We start from the raw sequence: 19467 nt of genomic DNA on the forward strand, positions 1-19467 counted from the left end.
CAGAATTGCTCCCGCCTTCAAAGACGAACAACCAATCAATTAGATTTCAGAGCAGGTAAGACATTCGTAGCATATGTAGTTTTAGGATGTTTTTTAGTTAAACCTCCACTTCACTCTCCTTGTTCATGAATGCCAGTTGGGAGCGACCTCTGTTTTTTGTGTTTTGAGAATCAGGCGAGGACAGGAGACTATTTAAATTAAGTTGAGATAAGGCTGAAGAAAGAACATTGCGTGATAACTTACACCAAAGATGCTTTTGAATAAAGACACTCAAAAGTGCGTCTCTGATGATATCGTAATCATGTTCACATCTTCCTTATTGTTAATTGCTCAGAAATATAAAGGAAAAACGTATTTCGAGGCAATGTCTTAATTATAAAAAATGTGAAGTTTTTGTTTTTCAAAAAACAACTATATCTAATTATTTGATGGAATACACATGCGCAGATCGGCGAGAAACGACATGAGCGTATTAATGAGCTGTATTTCTGCTAGCTCACTTGTGTGTCCGGAAGCCGTAGTATTTTGGGCCTCCGGGTTAAAAACCTTGATATGGTGGAATTGTGCATTATGATTTCTTTATCAGCTCTCTAACCTACACTACTACTCTTTCCGCCACTTATTTCCCCTCACAAATTGTAATAAGCTCCCCTGTTTCCAAATTTTAAAAAGTTCGGTAAATGTTTTCGCCTTGCATTTTTTCTTCATGTATATAAACTACATTTAACTTGGGATATTTATTTTATTTGAACAAATTTATCAAATACATATTTACTGTCCTGAATTTTCATGATTTATTTAACCAGGGCAATACATATGAATACTCGACAAACATTTATGACGACAAAATGCAACCTCTATCGTTCAGATCTACCTTAGCACAGACCCCTCCCCTTTACCACCCTTAACCAATCAGTGCAAACTTTGGGCGTGTAGGGGTATTGTTGATGTCTGCCAGGCTGAGAACTAGGTCATGGAGCAAATTGCACCTGTCACCGTTTCATTGAAGACCTGGCATGTAAGATGAGTCACTGCAAGATAGTTAATAAGAAGACAACTATAAGGTAAGAACCTCTCCCTGGTTTGATGAAGGTGGGCTCTCGGTAAGCTATTGCATTAAATATTTGAAAGTCTTTTGATGTCAGTTGAGTATTGCCTATAGTCCTTGCTATCTTTCTCTTGGTATACATGCATCCTCAAAATAGTGTTCAGACACTACATTTTAATCGTTAATTTAAATGACAATTCGTTTTTGTTTCAATAACTTTCTTTCTAACACTATGTTAACTGCATAGCTAAAATACTAACTATAACACTGGCACAGATGGACTGGATAAAACAATATTTACTTAAATTCAGGGGGAAAAGTACTGACATCTAAATGTTTACATAATAATCGTATGCCTCTTAAACAAGAAAGCAAGCTGTATGGAGCAATTCAAACCTTGAAACTTTTTAATAATGAAGGATGGTCATCAATGAACCTTAGCGTTTTCAGTGGTCATGCATATAAACAATATTGGTTGAACTTATATGTAGATGAAACACAATAGATTTTGAATGACGTTGAACCATTGACGCTGTCTGGGTTGCTGGTGACGGAGATAACAGTATGTAGGCTAAGCCCCGTTAAAGTGAGTTACTCCCAAGTCCCTAATCTAAACTATTGGCAGTTGACTGTTGCACCGGTTTGGACAGCAGTCTACACGTTTTCTGTGGAAAATTAGGCCTATATGTAAGGCATTCTATCAGCCACTGGTTCCATTTCTGCTCAGTTCCACTGAGCTGCATTCAGAGAATGTATTTATATACATTATACGCAAGTTATAAGCAAGATAATAGCTGCTGTATTAAATTGGGGATTTTTTGTTCATGTTACATGAATTAATTATATTCTAAGTTTGTTAAGTGCAAAGGAGATTCTTAATCCATTTTATTGGGAGGGTTTTGGATGCCTTGGGAGTGTTTGTGGGGGTTTAGAACGTGTACGATTTAATCATTTAAAATCAAACAATGCGGACATCGAAACAACATTATGATTGTTGATCTTGTGAACTGGCTCACAGACTCCATACCTGCTGCCAAAGTAGCACACTTAGAAGCATGTTGGATTTAAAGGTCAAACTTACATGTGGAAACTGCCATATGTGCCAGAGGGGCATATGGAGCAACCACACTTGTTCAGATAAGTAATAACAAAGTTGAGCAACTCCAGAGTTCAATGTGCATGTATGTTGATCCTCTGTATGGTTCTAGCATGGGTAGGGGTCAATTCCATTTAAAGTCAGACAGTTCAGTAGGGAGTCTAATATTCCATTCTGCTAGTGGTCAAGAGCGTTGGGCCACTGAACCAAAGGTTGCTGGTTCTAATTTTGTGCCGACTAGGTGAGAAATCCCATGTTGTTGTAACAAAGAATTTTTTTGCATAGATTTATGAAGAATTAAAAATCAGTTATTAACCATTTCTTTTAAATGATAATTTCAGACATTATAAACTTATTTATCAGCTTCATCAGTATTTACTCCCAAAATAATGGTCACTGTAAAAAAAGGAAAACCAAACAAATTTCACAACATGTTAGATAAAAATGTATTGTATCACCACTTATATTACCAAAGGTTAAACTGGGTAGCAGCCAGCAGCAGCTGAGCTCCTGCACATATGGTTGAAATGAGTCCTAGAGGGAGCTGAGAATTTGTATCTGAAAGCCTTGGTATATCAGACACTATAACATAGGATGATGGAAACTTACAGGTTGACATTGGTAACCAGTTTATAATAGCAACAAGCACCTCAGTGGTTTCTGGGATATGGCCATAAATCCTCTCATCTCATCTTCATCCGCTTATCCGGTATCGGGTCGTGGGGACAGCAGCTCCAGCAGGGGACCCCAAACTTCTCTTTCCCGAGCCACATTTGCCAGCTCTGACTGGGGGATCCCGAGGCATTCCCAGGCCAGTGTCGAAATATAATCTCTCCACCTAGTCCTGGGCCTACCTCGAGGTCTCCTACCAGCTGGACATCCTGTGGGCATCCTTACCAGATGCCCAAACCACCTCAACCAGCTCCTATCGATGCAAAGGAGCAGCGGCTCTACTCCGAGTTCCTCACGGATGACTGAGCTTCTCACCCTATTTCTAAGGGAGAAGCATGGCCATAAATAATATCTCTAAGTTGCTATATCCCATGTCTATGCATTCCATGCCTGGCAGCCTTTTTTCATGGCCTTAAACCTTCGTTTCAAGAAATCTTGTTCTCAAGGTCTGTTTGACTTTTCTTTTCTTGCTCGTAGAGGGAAAGGGAAGATGGTGGGTGTGAAAGAAAATACAGTTGGCCTAGTTTGCACATCCAGCACGTGGTCAGGGCTGCCTCCCTATCAGTACAATCTCATGTGTCATTTCTTGTGCCAAATGACATCACTATCTGGGTCATTTAACCAAAATAAATACTTAAAATCAATTTGTTTGTGAGAAGAATGTTATTTCATTAGGCGCTTTATCACTGCACATTGAATTTTACGATCCACGTGACAGAGTATTTCAGAATCTCATTCCTACCAAAAAGGCATAAATATTCTTATTCAATTTGAATATGCATGGTTTGATCTGTTAAACATATTTAAATGTGATTGCGGGATAAAGGTTAGGGTACATGTCATTCAGTATAGGACTGATTTTCTGATAATGTTATAATTCATGTTTTATTATAAACCTTTCTTAAACATTTCTTAAATATTATATGTATGTTTATATTTTGCTCCTAGTATGTTCTGCACTTCCTGTCCCTTTAGAGTAGCTATGCTACGGAGAAACAGGAACAGCCGGGCTCATCACTACGCGAGGTGCGAAATCTGGCGAGGCGATGACACAATGGCCATGGTACTAGCCAATGAGAGAGAGGTGTGGGGCGACGAGCGGACCCAGGTGAGAACTTGGTGGGGGTTTAGGAGAGTGAGCAGGAGTGTACAAGGAAGACAGATAGTGGGGAGGTCCTGTGTGGCTCAGGTGGTAGAGCATGACACTTGTAACGCTTGTGGGTTTGATTCCCATGGGGGACCAGGGAATGTATGCACTCATATGTGTAAGTCAGTATGGATAAGTGCGTCAAGCTTAATGTCCAAAATGTAAGATAGATGATAAAGCCAAAATAGATGTTAACAAGAGATAAAATGGGGGAGGGGCAATTGATAGAGTTGTTTGGATGGAGAGGAGGTGGGATTAGTTGATTAGACAATTACAGAATGCTGAGTCAGAGCAAACACGACGTGATTGAAAATCTGACCTCCATACTGCCAGTAGTTTTCCACGGGGGATTCAACTGTCTCAAAATGGATGTGCCTACTAAATGGGTATGCCTAAGGCATGGGCAGTCTGTATTTTTGGCACAAGTCTATTTTTAAATGACTGCTCGCCCTGCTTTCACTCCAATAGGAGTGAACGGGCCACTCTTTTGAAGAGTCGACCTACAGGAAAGCTTTAAAGCATGTGAATGAGGAGAGTTAACCTTATGAGCCTGAAGAGAGTGGAGCTTGAGAAGCTTCTGGAACAACTGGGCACCACAAACCGGACCTTTCGTGTTAGTTTTAGTCTTAATTTAGGCCAAGTTGGTCTAACTGTCCTCTAGGGACCGCCTCAAATGTCCAACTCAATAGCCTTGACCGGCTCTATCTTTCCCATGTGCGTCAATCAGATCAGCGACTCGGACTCTGAAGAGGATTACCTGGCCATCAGCCCAGAGGTCACAGACGCCGTGCCCGACACAGTGCCTGTGACGGGAGAGTCCTACTGCCACTGTGACCACCAGGAGGAACCCAGCTCCGGAGCTCAACTGCAGGTCTCCAAGCCTTTCAACGACTGCCTGTGTGGAGAGGAGGACCAGGGTGTGTGTTGGGACTGGATGGGTGGGACTGGAACAGGGTTGAGGGACCATGGGTCTGTGTTTTCTCCATCTTCCTCTTTGTCTCGGCTGTGTTTATGGTGCGGTTGAATTCATTGTTGTCTGTTTGTGATTGACTGGGTATTGGCTGGTCATTTCGCATGTATGTGCGCACACGCATTAACACCCATTGGGACTGTTACCCATGTGCAGATTAAGTCTAGTATTGGACAAAAAAAATTTACTCAATGGATATCTACATTGAGCTTAATGTTTAAAGTCCAGAAATTGGCTTAATGTGTATGCGCAAACCCAGCTCTGTATGTGTGTAATATCATATTTTGAATCTATGTGACGCTTTTAGGTTTATAAAAATGATACAGAGTAGCCTAGACATTGTTGCTGGAATATTAAATGTAGCAGGTCTTATCCTAATATAACCATATTGCCTCTATTTAGGTTTTGACTGGGTGTGGGATGAGGGCGTTAAGTCCAACGCAGCCTTCCTGAGCTGCGATAACCGCAAGGTGAGCTTCCACTCCGAGTACAGCTGTGGCACAGCCGCCATCCGTGGCACCAAGGAGCTGGCAGACGGGCAGCACTTCTGGGAGATCAAGATGACATCACCTGTCTATGGCACCGACATGGTACGTAGCCAGGGCCCGGGTTTCGGGAATCATCCTAAGGGTGTTGACCTTAACCCTTATAACATATTTCCAGACACTCAGTAGGCCTGCACAGAATGTCTGGTAGTCAGGCAAGGCCGACCAGACTGTAATTAATATTGTTACCGTTGCATGTTCTCTTCTATGTAGATGGTGGGCGTGGGGACCTCTGAGGTGAATCTGGACAAGTTCAAACACAGTTTTTGTAGTATGCTTGGGACTGACGAGGACAGCTGGGGACTTTCCTACACAGGTGAGGGACGTTTTAATTTTAACCCTTCTGTTCCTCACTCAAAACCTTCCTTTTTGACTTTTTTGGAAAGGAAAGAAAAAGGGTGCTGTGGTCTCTTCATTTTTTCTGGAGCTGTACCCCAAAAACCTTCCCTGCCCCAGGACTCTTAATCGGGTGACTATGCTGGAGAATAAACAAAAAGCTGCACCTTATTTCTGCATAGATCCGAAATATTTATTTACAGGACACAAACAGGCTTCATCAGAGCCAGGGGTAGGAAAAGGTGGGGGCAATGATTAAGCTTCACCGGAGTGTGCCACTTGCACCAGCAGTTTGTCACAATGCTGTTCCCACCTGAGTTCCTGCTCAGCTCACCTCAGACCATGGCGAAGGTTTGGCCAAAAAACCTTTGAGTACCCTATTAGCCTCTGACTTACAATCTAATGTAAATATGATATATCTGATAGGCATTTGGGTCCTGCATACAAACACAAGACATTATACTGAAACTTGGTTTAATGAATGAATTTCAGATGTCGCGATTAAATTAAATGGTTATAACATCTTTCAATATGACAGGCTATAGAAAGGCTGTGTAGTGGTCATCTAAATAAAATGTAATTTCATAGCGATTTAATCTTGTAATTTAAGCAATTCTAGTTTTTGGTTCTGAATGTTATTAATGAAAACAGAATTTATAATTGTGCTCATAAGTTTGCATACCCTGGCAGAAATTATGAAATTTGTCATTGATTTTGAAAATATGACTGATCATGCATTTAACTTTTTATTTTTTATTTAAGGGTAGTGATCTTATCAAGCTATTTATTATCACATAGTTGTTTGACTCCTTTTTAAATCATAATGATAACAGAAATCACCCAAATGACCCTGATCAAAAGTTTACATACCCTTAAACCCTTGGCCTTGTTACAGACACACAAGGTGACACACAGGTGAAAATGGCAATTAAAGGTGAATTTCTCACACCTGTGGCTTTTTAAATTTTAATTAGTGTCTGTGTATAAATAGTCAATGAGTTTGTTAGCTCTCACGGGCATGCACTGACAAGGCTAGATACTGAGCCATGGGGAGCAGAAAAAAACTGCCAAAAAACCTGCGTAACAAGATAATGGAACTTTATAAAGATGGAAAAGGATATAAAAAGATATCCAAAGCCTTGCAAATGCCAATCAATACTGTTCCATTACTTATTAAGAAGTGGAAAATTCGAGCCAAAGTCAGATAGACCAAGAAAGATTTCAGCCAAAACTGCCAGGATTGTTCGGGATACAAAGAAAACCCCACAGGGAACCTCAGTAGAAATTCAGGCTGCTCTGGAAAAAGACTGTGTAGTTGTTTGAAGGAGAACAATACGATGATACTTGAACAAAAATGAGCTGCATGGTCGAGTGGCCAAAAAGAAGCCTTTACTGCACCAATACCACAAACAATCTTGGTTACAATATGCCCAACCACACCTTGACACGCCTCACAGCTTCTGGCATACTGTAATTTGTAGTGACGAGACCAAAATAGAGCTTTATGGTCACAACCATAAGCGCTATGTTTGGAGAGGGGTCAACAAGGCCTATAGAGAACAGAATACCATCCCCACTGTGAAGCATGGTGGTGGCTCACTGATGTTTTGGGGGGGTGTGAGCTCTAAAGTCACGGAAAAATCTTGTGAAAATTGATGGCAAGATGAATGCAGCATGTTATCAGAAAATACTAGCAGACAATTTGCATTCTTCTGCATGAAAGCTACACATGGGGCACTCTTGGACTTTCCAGCACGATAATGACCCTAAGTCAAGGTTGTGACCATGATGAAGGTTGTGACCATGTTTAATAGTGACCTTCACTTACTATCATCGAGCCACTCTGGGGAGATCTCAAACATGCGGTTCATGCAAGATAACCAAAGACTTAGCTACATAGACATAGACAACTATTACAAAAGACTGCACACTGTTATTGAGGCTAAAGGGGGCAATAAACAGTGTAAAGAATTAAGTGTATATAGACTTTTGACCAGGGGTCAGTTCATTTTTTTCTTTGTTGCAATGTTTTGTTATTTGATTGTGCCATTCTCTTATGACCTACAGTTGAATGTGAATCCCATAAGAAATAACTGTTGAGGACAACTGCACATGCATTTCTTTCATTTCTATAACCCTATCGTACTATTGTAGATGCAGTAATACCTTCATCTGATTTGTAGACCATTTAATTGCTTCTGAACTGATTAAGGAAATTTAAATCTTGACTGTTTGCTATTCCTAGCCTCAGATCATTTCAGGAGTAGCCCATCTGTAATTATTTAAAATTAACAAAGTTGATTTACAAACCTACATGTTTTAATGTGAAAAATAAAATATGTAACTGATTATATGTAGCTAAATCTTTCCTAAGTCTTTACCTATTATCTTAATAATTATTGCAGCATATTGTATATTGCATAAGATATACTAGACAAAATAAATTGAATCCTTCCTATTTGTTTTTCCATTATTATTCTTTTTTGCATTATTTAACTAGTGTGATTGGTCAGGTGTTTCATATATTCCCGTTCCTGAGTCAGCTCTGGAACATTAAAACTTGCACCTTCCTCTCCCAGGCTCAAAGTTAATTGAACCAATCAAAAACTGGTCAATCCTGTACAGTGGCTCTCAAATTGTTCACCCCTTTGACTTTTTCCCACTGATCAACTGAACAAGTCCATAATGTCAAAGTGAAAAATAAATTCTAGTATTCACTCCATTTAGGCAATATTTGGTAGTGGGACATTTGGCAAAAATAACAGCCATGGATCTATTTGGAGATGTCTCTACCAGCTAAACACTGGACACAACGTTTGCCCATTCTTCTTTGCAAAATTGCTCAAGCTCCGTCAAGTTGGATGACAACTTTGGTGAACAGCAATTTTCAACTATTTCCACATATTATCAATTTGATTGATGTTTGGGCTTTGGCTGGGCCAAAACATGTTTTGAAGCCACTTCATTATAACTTTTGCATATTTGTATATTTAGGTTCAATGTCCTGCTGGAAGATTAATCTTCTCCCATCCCAGGTCTTTTGCAGACTTCAGCAGGTTTTCTTCCAGTTTTTCTCTGTACTTTACTACATACATTTTCCCCTCCATATCTGGAAGCTTTAAAGGCCCTAAAACAGAGAAGTATCCCCATAGCATGATGCAGCCACTGCGCTTCACGGTAACAGTTATTGAAAAACAAATGGGGAGGATTACATTTCTTTTGTTTAGTATATCTTATATGTAATACGCAATATGATGCACTAATGATTAAGACCATTGGTTACACCACAACTCATTCAGGTATAACATAGCAAAGGCAGTAAATACTTATGAAATCAATTATTTTCTGTTTTATATTTGTTATTAATTTAGAATAATTATGTCCAGTACAATTCCAGGTTTTTGGCAGCGGTGGTGACCCCTGGGACCTAGATACATGTTGCCACATCTCTAAATGTTCTTGCCTTGGCTGATTAAGTGTCAGCTAAGTTGTTTCTTATCTATGAATTGTATTGTGAATATTGACCAGCCTGTCTTTAGATCAGCTAACACTACTATCTCAACATCATCCCTGCTTATAGAGGATTTAGTTAACTATGGTTAAAAGGCAACATCTTGCAGGTGTCTTTAAAGACATGTCATAGGCCTCCAATACTGGCCAATGCCCTAGACCTGGCTGGTTGGTTTCCCCAAAAAGTGTTATTTATGCACCCAGACTGTGCTGGCCAAATGTACCACTCTTCACAGGACCCCTGGGGTAAACATATTTCTGATGATTATTATTTAAGGTGATAAACCTGTCCTCATTTCATAAATAAATGCATGCTAATCATCCAGATGTTTGAATACAACAGAGAATTTACTCTCCAAGGAACGTTTAACATGGCGAATGGTGGTCAGTTTGTAAGGCTGTATTCTGTAGATTCCCCTCACCTTTTCCAACCTAAGAATCACATGGTGTTTTTCCACAAAACGAAAGCTTATTTCTTTCCTGCAAAATAAAACGGCAGAGGATTCAGAAATGTCTCTCTTTGTACTTCAATACTAAAAAACAATTTCAAGCATTTCCCCAGTCACGTGTTTTTATTCATGTCCTATCCAAGGTATCCTGCAGCACAAGGGGGAGAAGGTGAATTTCTCGTCCCGTTTTGGGCAAGGCTCCATCATAGGGCTGCACTTAGACACATGGCACGGAACCCTCACCTTCTATAAGAACCGCCGCTGCATAGGCAAGTTGACTTCTCTTCCCCTTGATTTATACGTGTCCCGAGTGCTCACAAATCCTACCTAAAGAGTTAATGGAAACAGTAAGTTTAGGTTTACTAATATCCACATATCTCCCTTCCCCCTGCTCCTCAGGTGTGGCGGCAACAAGGCTGCAGAACAAGAAGCTCTACCCCATGGTGTGCTCCACCGCCGCCAAGAGCAGCATGAAGGTGATCCGGGCGTGCTACACCCCCACCTCCCTGCAGTACCTCTGCTGCTCCCGCCTGGGTCAGCAGTGGTCCGACTGCCCCGTCAACCTGAACACGCTGCCGATCCCCCCGGGCCTGCGCCACCTCCTCCACAACCAGATGGGCTGGGTGTTCACCCTCAACAACGGCGCCCCGGACCAGTCGGAAGATTCGGTTGACGAGTCGGACGAAGACCTGGTTAAGGACTTGAAGAAAGACTTGGTGGAGGACATAAAGAAGGGCCTGGTTGAGGACGTAAAGAAGGACTCGGCCGACAACTTGCCCGACGGCTTGGCTGAGGATTTGGTTGACGACTTGCTCGACGTATTTCCAGTGGAGTATTCAGGAGACTTGTCTGATGAGTCGCATGAGGAGGGCAGTCCATGCACGAGCCCCTGTCTCAGCCCCACGTCCACCCTCAGTGCCTGCTCTTCTCCCAGCCCTGTACCCAACCCCCAACCATGCCAATGCCCACCCCTCCAACCCAGCGCGCAGCCCTGCTCTTGCTCCTCCCTGTGCCCCTGCCCAACCTCCCCTCCGGGAAGCAAACTGGACTGTGAGGAATTCCAGAGGAAAAGATGCCGCTGGGTATGACGTTTCTCTCCATTTAACCACACAGTTCAATGTTGGCAATTGGTCTATTATGAACCTTTTCTACAAATGCCATTACCATCGACTGGTGGAACAGTTCACAAGTGGGAGAGGGGCATTTTCATATTTTTGCAAAAAAATATGTACTCTGACTTCTCTCGTTGGAAACCGATAATGTAAAGTAACGTGGTCGAGGAATATGTCAATCCGTTAGGCAAATTGTAGAAGGAGCAGAAAAGGATTTAAATCCGCCTGTATCACAACCCATTTGAATTATTGGAGGATGAAAGCATGCACACCAAAAAAGATTATACGTTTTGTCCATAAACTGTATTGCACATCTAGTTAAATAAGTTTACACAATTATTTCAGGATTCTATCTCGGGAAACGTATACAGCTTAATGACGCCTTAGTGAAAAAGGATTTTCTAAATTAGAATGAGCACATTTCCGTCCTTGTTGCTGCATCCTGCCACCTCTCCTTGATTACCGTCGACCCTTTTCAAAAAGAGCCGAGGAGACGACAGCGGACAAAGGAGTTAGTAAAACCAATTACGAAAAGACCGGAGCGATATTTTGGCTACGATTTCTAAGACTCTCTACAAGGAATTCCCTCTCACCTGTGAATTTCAACAGTGCCCTATTAAAGCGCTTTTTCAATGAACTCTCCCCAGCTTGACAGTCTAAAGCACAGGTGTCGAACCGGTTCCACAAAGGGCCGAGTGTCTGCAGGTTTTTGGTTTTTCCTATAAATTGGTTCCTAGTTCATACCTACACAACCAGGTGAGGGTCGAAACTAACCAATCAGTGACCTAATTAACCAATCAAGTACAAGGAGAGAGCAAAAACCTGCAGACACACGGCCCTCCGTGGAACCGGTTTGACACCTCTGGTCTAAAGTGAAGGGAGGGACGGTGTGTGAATGTTTAAAGTCACAGCCGACCAAAGGCTCTGCAATCCCCCACCCTACTCTTGAGTCAGATCACATTGGATTTAATTAGACAGCTCACGTTAGAACCAAGCCATGTGCTCTACAGTACATAAACTCCTCATTCTTTTTATCAAAGCTCCCACAAAAGCTAGGAGGAGACATATTCAAAATGTGCATTGCTCAATATACATCGCTTTATACAAAGATGTATATAGATATAAACATACATATGTAAGTACTGTATATCAGTCAAATGTTCAGGGCAAAATTGTTTTCATTTTTAATAATGTGCAATTATATTTTTTTAATGTTTTTCTACTGTGCATTAGAATATGTCATTGTCTTCATGTTCTTGTGTTCTCTAAAAAGGCTTTTCTCTCTGACAAATTTTCCTGATATTTTGCAATTTATCCACTTCATTCAGATTTATGCTTTGCTAATAGATGGATGATTTTAATTGTGTGTTCTGGGATAGTCATGAAGTTTCTTGGAGTAAGACATTTATATCAAATGTCATGCCAATTTGTATAACCTTTCTTACTGAACACAAATGAAGTGTAAAAAAATAAAAGTCAACAAATGTCTTAATGTGTGTTACAATTTTTTTTTCAATAATTGCATTTATACTTATATAATTACCATTCTTTCATAAACATACAAAGTTTAAAAGTAGGATACTTAACACATCTTGTGATCACCCAATGTCTAGCAAATACCATAATCATACCTTTAAGGCAAACGTGAAAGTTCTGCTTGACAAAAGACACCCAAACTGTCCCCAAGCGTCAGACACTTAAATAGAGCTAACAGAATTGGCTAGAACATTCTGCAACAGACCCACAGGGTTCATTACTGTTCCCACTACACACCCCATTCTGCTTATCAAAACGCAGGAGATTTTCTATTACTGCTGACAGGTAGACTTACACAAAGTGCCAAAGTGTCAAACAGTAATCCATTAATTGCATAGTGTCGCCAAAATAGTCCATTAGTCCAAAACCAGCTGGGCGTTTTGAGCAGTGAGGGAACGGTAGACTCTAGCTGAGATATCCGGTCCGACACGTCTCTCTTTCCCACCGGTCCTCACTAGTAGGCCTGCCAGAAGTCCCCTCTTCTCTTCCTCAGACTCTAAACAATTGTAGGCCTGGAATAAAAACATTAAACAAGTATGTCATGTCAGTCTGTGTAGTCTGTTAAAATCAAGTCAATCCACGTTGTATGTTGAAATCACATCCCGTCTGTGCAATGTGTAAAATCATGTCCATCTATTTGGCATGTTGAAATCATGTCCATCTATTCGGCATGTTGAAATCATGTCCATCTATTCGGCATGTTGAAATCATGTCCATCTATTCGGCATGTTGAAATCATGTCCATCTATTCGGCATGTTGAAATCATGTCCATCTATTCGGCATGTTGAAATCATGTCCATCTATTCGGCATGTTGAAAGCATGTCAGTCTATATTGTGGACGTCATGCGCTCACCCCGACCTCATTACAGCCTGATGGAAAGAAAATCCATATTCCAAACTCCTATAATTGCTGGTGCTTAAAGTTATCAACCCATTGTACAATGGTTAGCCTGCTCGTATGAGCCAGAACGATAAATAAACACACAGAAGCTTTTCCCAGCAGTACAATGCCTTATTATAACTCATAATGATCCTGAATAAACAGCCATGTAGATGGAGTCCTACCTGTAGTAGTAGCAGTGGTGAAGGGTAGGCCGTGGTCACGGTAGACGCCACAGCGGTACTGACCCGGTTCAGCTGATTTATCTGCCTGCTCCACACCTCACGCAGCCGGGACCCGTCCCTCTCCACGCGTGCCCCACTGGCCCAGGAGCCATCCACGCAGAACGGCAACTCACAGCGCTGCGTCAGAAGCCTGCAGTTGAGTGGGAGAAGCGCAGCTGCTGTTTAAAGATAGACTACATGCCAATGGACTGCTCGCAGAGGTTTGTCAACCCGGGACAGCTACAGGGGTGTCTGGAATGATTTAGCCAACACACCTGTAACGTAATCGTATAATCAGTTGGCTTCCTAGGTTTGGTGGTGCCAGGCTGGAGAAAAGCCTGTGCGCTACATAGCTTCTCAAGATCTCCAGTTGGTGACTAGGCCACCAAGCACAGCCTTTAATCACCGTAAAGAAAGTAAGCTAGCAGCGCTCCAAAACTGTCTTCATGGGATACCACTAATACAGGCGGTAAATTCAATTCAAACAGGCAGGGAAACAAGTTGATCAATGCTTAAACGTGTAGAATAATAACAGTTAATAGTGTTCTTAGTACCTGTATGGCCGCTTTGACAAGGCCTTGGTGACAAAAGAAATATGGTCTGTGACTTCTTGCCAGTTGTCCATGAAGACCACGGAAACATTCCAGTACAGCTGTAGGTAAACCAATACCTGAGAACAGGTGAACCAGCTCCATGACACCACCAACCGATACACAGGTGTATTGAGGAAAGAAGTAACACTAATGCATTAGAGTTAAAAGACCTTACCTCCTCAATGTCCAGATCCTCCATTCCCAACTGAGATCTTTGGTTCGACTCATATCCATCCCACATCTCAGTCCTGATGACCAACGCAAACATAGAACCTGGTAAATATTCAAACATCCACAAGACTAATAACCAGAGACACAATCGAAGACGGGTCTTGTACTAACCAGTTATTTGGGTTGGATCCCATCACTAAAAGTGTGACCACCATCTTGGCGTCTTGGTTAAGGCACTTGGACAGGAGGTTGAAGAAAGAATCCCCTCCTGACTCCTCCCCGTTGCCACGCAGGGTCTGGGAAAACAGGGTGGATGAATTGGACTGAGACCACTACATCCAGGACGTCGAAGCTCACCTGTTGGACTGAGACCACTACATCCAGGACGTCGAAGCTCACCTGTTGGACTGAGACCACTACATCCAGGACGTCGAAGCTCACCTGTTGGACTGAGACCACTACATCCAGGACGTCGAAGCTCACCTGTTGGACTGAGACCACTACATCCAGGACGTCGAAGCTCACCTGTTGGACTGAGACCACTACATCCAGGACGTCGAAGCTCACCTGTTGGACTGAGACCACTACATCCAGGACGTCGAAGCTCACCTGTTGGACTGAGACCACTACATCCAGGACGTCGAAGCTCACCTGTTGGACTGAGACCACTACATCCAGGACGTCGAAGCTCACCTGTTGGACTGAGACCACTACATCCAGGACGTCGAAGCTCACCTGTTGGACTGAGACCACTACATCCAGGACGTCGAAGCTCACCTGTTGGACTGAGACCACTACATCCAGGACGTCGAAGCTCACCTGTTGGACTGAGACCACTACATCCAGGACGTCGAAGCTCACCTGTTGGACTGAGACCACTACATCCAGGACGTCGAAGCTCACCTGTTGGACTGAGACCACTACATCCAGGACGTCGAAGCTCACCTGTTGGACTGAGACCACTACATCCAGGACGTCGAAGCTCACCTGTTGGACTGAGACCACTACATCCAGGACGTCGAAGCTCACCTGTTGGACTGAGACCACTACATCCAGGACGTCGAAGCTCACCTGTTGGACTGAGACCACTACATCCAGGACGTCGAAGCTCACCTGTTGGACTGAGACCACTACATCCAGGACGTCGAAGCTCACCTGTTGGACTGAGACCACTACATCCAGGACGTCGAAGCTCACCTGTTGGACTGAGACCACTACATCCAGGACGTCGAAGCTCACCTGTTGGACTGAGACCACTACATCCAGGACGTCGAAGCTCACCTGTTGGACTGAGACCACTACATCCAGGACGTCGAAGCTCACCTGTTGGACTGAGACCACTACATCCAGGACATCGAAGCTCACCTGTTGGACTGAGACCACTACATCCAGGACGTCGAAGCTCACCTGTTGGACTGAGACCACTACATCCAGGACGTCGAAGCTCACCTGTTGGACTGAGACCACTACATCCAGGACGTCGAAGCTCACCTGTTGGACTGAGACCACTACATCCAGGACGTCGAAGCTCACCTGTTGGACTGAGACCACTACATCCAGGACGTCGAAGCTCACCTGTTGGACTGAGACCACTACATCCAGGACGTCGAAGCTCACCTGTTGGACTGAGACCACTACATCCAGGACGTCGAAGCTCACCTGTTGGACTGAGACCACTACATCCAGGACGTCGAAGCTCACCTGTTGGACTGAGACCACTACATCCAGGACGTCGAAGCTCACCTGTTGGACTGAGACCACTACATCCAGGACGTCGAAGCTCACCTGTTGGACTGAGACCACTACATCCAGGACGTCGAAGCTCACCTGTTGGACTGAGACCACTACATCCAGGACGTCGAAGCTCACCTGTTGGACTGAGACCACTACATCCAGGACGTCGAAGCTCACCTGTTGGACTGAGACCACTACATCCAGGACGTCGAAGCTCACCTGTTGGACTGAGACCACTACATCCAGGACGTCGAAGCTCACCTGTTGGACTGAGACCACTACATCCAGGACGTCGAAGCTCACCTGTTGGACTGAGACCACTACATCCAGGACGTCGAAGCTCACCTGTTGGACTGAGACCACTACATCCAGGACGTCGAAGCTCACCTGTTGGACTGAGACCACTACATCCAGGACGTCGAAGCTCACCTGTTGGACTGAGACCACTACATCCAGGACGTCGAAGCTCACCTGTTGGACTGAGACCACTACATCCAGGACGTCGAAGCTCACCTGTTGGACTGAGACCACTACATCCAGGACGTCGAAGCTCACCTGTTGGACTGAGACCACTACATCCAGGACGTCGAAGCTCACCTGTTGGACTGAGACCACAACATCCAGGACGTCGAAGCTCACCTGTTGGACTGAGACCACTACATCCAGGAAATCGAAGCTCACCTGTTGGACTGAATTCACTACATCCAGGAAGTCGGTCACACCTGAGACCAGCATGACCTGCTCTTCCTCCACTGGTCCACTGCAGTCTTCCCCCTGCCAACACCAAGACACATTTTAGAGGTTCCCACCTGGAGGGGGAGTATCAACGACATGCACGTCAGTCCCTCCTGCATTTCTTTTGGAACTTGCCTAACGCGTTAATGGTACCACACTTGTTCAGGCAGTCGGCACAGTTCAGGAACCCGTTACTGAAAGAGTTCTCTTCACAGTCCCCAGGTCCAGAATGGAAGCTGGGACATGCAAGTAGGACATTGAACCATGACAACGCAGAGATCGTCCATTGAAGTAATTTAGCAGACATTCTTATCCAGAGCAACATTCAGGACTGAGCACATATTTTTTTCCTACTGGTTTGGAACTCACTGCCATTCAAGGTCACTGAATCAATAAAAACATTAAAAAAAACAACTGCATGCATGGGTTTTGTGTATGAATTCACATACAGCATATGCTGCCCGACCAAAAATGTAATGGATGAGCAAGCAGTTTGACTAGAAGCATTGGAGGACACGTGCTTGAACTTTGACTCTCCCAAACTTGCCACTCTGTTTTGGCGATGAGGCAAGGCCATGATCATGAATAGGTTATAATATAACAAAATAAAAAGGTAAGCCCTGTGGTGACACAAATACTGTTACATAGTGTTACATATTAGGCAGTGATGTGGTTATAACTGCAATACAGGTGTGGTCTTCTCGCCTGGCTGTCTTGAGATGGGCATGGGTGTCTGCTTTCTGACAACATTTTAATGTAAATGTAGTGTGCTAAATACAGTGTATGCTGTATTTAACACATTTTATTTCTATTGGGTTTTGATTCCTATTTGGACCCCAGGAAGAGAAGCCACTGCTTCGTTTCTTAATAAATCCTAAATCTTGTCAATGAGGGTTAAGGACTCTGGTGGGGAACATTAAGCTTATGTTGTGGAGATGGCATGGTCTATGTTTATGGTAGTTACCTGGGGTAGATCTCTGGTCCAAGTTATACTACGGGTGAGCAGCTGTGTCTCAATGCTGCTTGTCCACTCGAGCGCAGACAAAGTTCCCAGCAACACATCCGACCCATCATCCTGCAGCAGAGCTGCGGAGTCGAAACACACATCCAGCAGACACACAAACACACGTCATGGGATGCATTGAATACGGTCTCCAGCAGTGTTCGGTCTCATTTAACACATTCTGAACCCCTCCCAGTTCCACAGACAACCAATCACCTGGATCTAAACGGACAGTAAGGCACTTCAAACAGTTCTCGGGTCTGAAACTCTTCAGACGTTCCGCAGCTTCTTTCCTCCTCTGTTGCTCTTCTCGTCTCTCTCGTTTCTCTTTGTCCCTTTCCCTTTTGAGTTTCTCCCTGGCATCTTTCCTCTCTTCAGCTCTTTGTTTGTCTAACTCAATTTCCTCTTTAGTTCGGCGTTTTCTCCGCGGACTTGGGGTACCAGACTGGGTGGGTTGTGGAGCCACCAATGCATCACCTATTGGTTCGGTTTTGCAATCTGTGTTGTCGTCTTTGTTGTTCTTTTCGTCAGTACAACAACTGGCGGTCGCTGTTTCTTTGCTATCATCATCCTGATGGGTAAACGCGAGGCATTTGATTGCTTGTTTATTTTCAGCATCGCTTTCGCCCTCTGAATCAGATATTTCCCATGTGTTAGCTCTTTTCAAAACAGACATATTTATTTTCCACCAAATATAAAGTAATGCATTATATATATATATATATAAAAAATGCACACCTAAACCAGCAGAATAAACCTGATTACATTTTGAATGTCCGTGCAGCTCACTGGCAATAATATCAGTATCACATTTTAGAAGGAGCGCTTGAAGGGACAAACGTAAATTCGCGTTCTGTAATTCAGTGGCCTCATTTCAAGTCACCGCAGAAAATGTGGTTTTATATTTGATATTCAGTTTGCTCGTCAATGTGTATAATCATCTCTACCTTCATCTGATTATATGTAGAGATCAGGTTACACCCTTTGAATTCTTGTTCCGGCTACGAGACGGTTTAAATGTGCAATCGGCAAAACTCAATGTTTTGAGATGTTATTTTCTTCATAAAAATCCAATGATAGAGTTATGCCAACTTAATTTTTTTGCACCATATTTACAATTAGAAAATAGTATATGTTTTGTTTGTACAAGCTTAAGACATGTACCTAACAACTTCAGTTTCGGTCAAAGTACACCCAGTACTGTATTCTAATTTTCTAATTTTACGAATCATGTATCCTGGCTCAAATGGATCGCAAGCAATAAACAATTTGGTATGAAAGGATAAAAAAAGGTCATAAAATTTTATAAAAACATAAAATCATGTAAAATAAGGGATTTTTCAGGATTATTTTAAAAAGTCTGTAGATAGTATGTTTAGCATCTACAGATTTACTATGCAAATGAAGTGTTACCAGTGAATGTACTAGAGAACTAGAGAATGTACTAGAGAAATAAGGTTAGTGGCTAAAGTCCAAGTGGTTTTAGAAGTTTATGTCAACTGAAAAGGTATCTATAAACATTTTAAATATATTGACAACTTTTTTAATAATTAACAGCTTTAACATCAGAAAAAATTGTTAAAGTTTAACGTTTAGTTCGTAAAGTAACTAGAAATAAAGTTTTGGTATGTCTTACATCATGTGGATCGGAAGATATTGAAAGGTTGACAAACATTTGTTTTTGCTTACATGCAATCTTCGGCA

The 19467-nt window shown here is 42.7% G+C and overlaps 2 protein-coding genes across 4 annotated transcripts; one reads left to right on the plus strand and one right to left on the minus strand.

Moving 5' to 3' along the window:
- The first annotated feature begins 1 nt into the window (after position 1).
- spsb3b (splA/ryanodine receptor domain and SOCS box containing 3b) lies at positions 2–11539 on the plus strand. Of its 3 annotated transcripts, XM_034292042.1 has the most exons (8): positions 2–55; positions 937–1064; positions 3792–3924; positions 4691–4880; positions 5336–5523; positions 5692–5794; positions 9917–10042; positions 10173–11539. In XM_034292042.1, exons 2-8 carry the CDS (start codon positions 1024–1026, stop codon positions 10859–10861), a joined length of 1470 nt encoding a protein of 489 aa, XP_034147933.1. In that variant the 5' UTR covers positions 2–55; positions 937–1023; the 3' UTR covers positions 10862–11539. The 3 variants fall into 3 exon arrangements, with proteins under 3 accessions (XP_034147933.1, XP_034147934.1, XP_010903381.4); XM_034292043.1 differs by lacking the exon at positions 2–55 and having other exon boundaries at positions 860–1064; XM_010905079.5 differs by lacking the exon at positions 2–55 and having other exon boundaries at positions 1037–1103.
- A 2756-nt stretch (positions 11540–14295) lies between these two features.
- LOC105031015 lies at positions 14296–18237 on the minus strand. Its single transcript, XM_034292395.1, has 4 exons — positions 18159–18237; positions 17725–17846; positions 14463–16799; positions 14296–14368 (listed from the first exon to the last, which is right to left on the minus strand). The coding sequence occupies exons 1-3, from the start codon at positions 18235–18237 to the stop codon at positions 14520–14522; spliced, it is 2481 nt and encodes an 826-aa protein (XP_034148286.1). The 3' UTR covers positions 14296–14368; positions 14463–14519.
- Between the last annotated feature and the right edge of the window lie 1230 nt (positions 18238–19467).

Source organism: Esox lucius, chromosome 5, assembly GCF_011004845.1.
Source record: "Esox lucius isolate fEsoLuc1 chromosome 5, fEsoLuc1.pri, whole genome shotgun sequence".
In the NCBI taxonomy this organism is placed as follows: Eukaryota; Metazoa; Chordata; class Actinopteri; order Esociformes; family Esocidae; genus Esox; species Esox lucius.